At 39.0% G+C, this 3,394-nt stretch overlaps 1 protein-coding gene across 1 annotated transcript in view; it reads left to right on the top strand.

Annotated features, from left to right (window-relative positions):
• LOC101857968 (urea-proton symporter DUR3) overlaps positions 1-3,394 on the top strand; it is a gene marked incomplete in the record, with an annotated part of 88,436 nt that overhangs the window by 8,677 nt on the left and 76,365 nt on the right. The window contains 1 exon segment of the mRNA XM_035971388.1: positions 1,856-2,527. Within this exon segment, the coding sequence (XP_035827281.1) occupies positions 2,364-2,527 (164 nt within the window).

Genomic DNA, 3,394 nt, shown 5'->3' with positions numbered 1-3,394 from the left:
TGTCTCTCTCTCTCTCTGTCTGTCTGTCTGTCTCTCTCTCTCTCTCTCTGTCTGTCTCTCTCTCTCTCTGTCTGTCTGTCTGTCTCTCTCTCCCTGTCCCTGTCTCTCTCTCTCTGCCTCTCTATCTCTCTCTTTCTCTCTCTCTCTCCCTCTCTCTCCCTCTCTCTGTGTCTCATAGAGATGTCTGTCTGTCTGTCTGTCTGTCTGTCTGTCTGTTTGTCTGTCTGTCTGTCTGTCTGTGTCTCTGTCTCTCTGTCTCTCTTTCTCTCACACGTTCGCTTGTATGTACTCTCTTTTTCCGTTCCTTAAAAGAAAATCTCAATGAGCTATTGATTTCGTTTGTGAGTTCTTTCTCATAACTTCTTCCCCTTTCCATTTAAGCAATTGATGATCACCATTTTGCTTCCGCATCGCTTAAGTTCTTCAAGAATTTTGATCAGTTTGTATGAAAAATTATTTATCGCGTAATGTTTTTCATAGTTCACATAAAACTTAGATCCCCTTTGCTCTCTCGATATTTTCAAATGGATGCTGGTGTATTATTAACAGAAATTATTAACACGTGTCCTGACATTGGACACTTTGACTTGGAAAAAAAGCCCATCAATATTGTGTTTTGACCTTCTTCAAATTTAACACAATGTATTGATATGGACAACGCAAGAAACATTGGCAATGTATTGATATAGCTCAACGCAAAGACACACTGGCAACAGCCGCGTTGAACGTTACATAGTAAAGTTACTCGAAAAAATATTTTTAAAAGCTACATATTATAGCGTATGTGCATCTCGTGCATAGCTGACTCGTCCAGAAGCAGAAGTTTGAACAAAACTGCTACAAAAAAATCGTTAGATCCAAAGGAGAAACTGAGGCTTCCTTTTTCTCTCTCATTAGGCCGCCGAGTATTCGATTTTTGAACTGAAACTGCATGATATTATGAAGTTAATTTTCAACACACTACTTTCCGATGTCGCACCTTGAACCTATTTCATGTCAATTCTTTTCTCGTTTGTTTTTTTCAGCCTCATTGTGTTTTTGTTCTTCAAGCTGGTTCGTGCACTTTCCTGTGTGTGCTAGACTTAACAGGCGCCGCGCTCAGTGACAAAAGCTTCAATTTGGGGATTAAAATGTTATCAATGAATTTCTGATTCAGCACTTGGCGTCCGCGACAATATTTTAGTATTATTGTTATTATTATTATTATTGGTTATATTGTTGCTGTTGCTGGTGTTGTTGTCAACCGTGGTTAATGTGGGAAGGATAGTGCAGCTTTCGTCGTTGTTGTTGTTGTTATTGTTGTTTGAGTCCTTGTTGTTGTAATTATTGATGTTGTTGTCGTTATGTTGGTGGCAGTGGTGGTGGTAGTCTTGATTGACATTGTGTTATTGATGATGATGATGATGATGATGATGATGATGATGATGATGATGATGATGATGATGATGATCCTGTGTGTATGAGTGTGTGTGTATGTGTGTGTGTGTGTGTGTGTGTGTGTGTGTGTGTATGTGTGTGTGTGTGTGTGTATACCTGGTGAAACACCAAACCAATGTAACAGGTCTGGACTATGAATATTTATATGATCCTATCTTATTTTATCGTATCTTATCTAATCTTATCTTATCTTATTTTATCTTATCTTATCTTATCTTAAAAGAATAACAGCATTTTGGAAAGCAGGCACACATAGTTGGCATTTGCTTTTTATCGTAAATGTTTTTGCTTGTGGCTCAAAAAAGATGTTTTCCTTTGACTTTTGCTGATTGAACTCAAGTTCCCCACATTATTTTCAATTTCGTAGTCATATTATTATGACAAATTCTACAGATTTTTGTTGCTTTTGTTTCCTCAGTTTCACGCACTCCAGAACACCTGTGGCTATTTCAAGCGTCTCAGGATTTATGGATTAAAAGTTTAGTTATCAAAAGTCGGAAACGTTCATTTTGTTTAACTCCAGGTTTTGCGGTGTCAGCCAGATCATAAATGATTCTTTCCCCAACTAGAAAGAACGAACTCACTTCGTCTGATGAGACACATAACGTTGTCAAATTACAACGAGAACTAATGGCTTCTCTTTCATGACTTACAAGGAACAGATAACGGTAAAACAGGTGAAATTTGCAGCTGTTGATTTTGTGTGAGCACTGACGACATTCTTCTAAGAAAAATTCCCATATATGTTTATAGCTCAAACGACAAGGATTAAAGGTATCCAAAATATGGGCGAGTGTCGTGTCTCAGACGTATCTTCACACTAGAAGTTAGAGAGATATACTCTAAAAATTCGCAGTTTTGCTCCCTTGGAAAGGTTGTAGGCAGTGGTGAGGTGTGGTGTGTTTATCCGTTGGTGTTATTTCAATATGGCGTCTGTCAAAGAGTGCGGGACTGTCGCAGGAGTGAACCCACGGCGCTTCCTGCTGCCCTTGTTGCTGCTCATGGTCGGTCTGTTCGCCTCAGCAACAGCCCAGAACACTTCACAGAGAAGTTGTCCACTTACTCTGAAACCACCGACTACAAATATTGGGTGAGTTGAGTTTGAGCTTGAGTTTATCCTGCAAGTTCCTTTTACATTTTGTCAAATTGTTAGTTGGGTTCATTGATTAACGTAGTGGACTAGAAAACCGCGTTGATACCTTTGCTTTCCCCTTCGCTTTCATCGTCGCTTTCGGGTTTGTAGCATTTGGGCAAGAAGTGCATTTACAACGACAACAAACATAACAACTTCTATGAAAACATTATCATTAGGATAATAACAATTAACCTCAGCATCACCCTCATTATCATCAACAGCAGAAAAATAGTTGCCTAGAAATGGAGAGGCGTGGGGAGTTTCAAACAACGGAAAGTAAATGACGGGACTGAAACTACACGTATTTGTTGTTCGTACAAAACGACTCGTTACGTAATTACATTTTCGGAGAGAACATCCCCACAAATGTTGCGCATCAAGATCTTCTACTTTTCAGACGAGACAGCCGTCTATTCCTACACCAATTTAAGTGAACATTACTGTGGGTAGTTGACGGGTGCGCCCTTGTGGTTTGCTCCTCATTTGTCATCAAACATCAGTATCATCTGTATCTCACATCCTTCTTTTCTGTGTAGGTTTTTCTCCAGTGACACCTCTAATCTTCGGTACTTATATTACTTGTTAGTGTAGCAAGTGCCGTAAATCTATTATTAAAACTCAAATAAAATGTCTTTGCTGAAGCGTAGAAACAATTTACTTATTATCCCAGTTACTAGAGGGTGTGTACCAAAACACGAAGAGTCGCTGACTACATTTAATGTAATTATTATGAATGTTGTTGGTTAGGTCAGAAGTCCTTTTCAAAATTCGCCCTCTCAAGAAACAGTTAAGTCATTTGTTGAAATGCTTTCTTATACCCCC

The sequence above is a fragment of the Aplysia californica genome, unplaced genomic scaffold, assembly GCF_000002075.1.
Source record: "Aplysia californica isolate F4 #8 unplaced genomic scaffold, AplCal3.0 scaffold00426, whole genome shotgun sequence".
NCBI classification, from domain to species: domain Eukaryota; kingdom Metazoa; phylum Mollusca; class Gastropoda; order Aplysiida; family Aplysiidae; genus Aplysia; species Aplysia californica.
The sequence above is the reverse complement of the archived record's forward strand: the minus strand, read 5'-3'. Positions and strand labels throughout refer to the sequence as shown.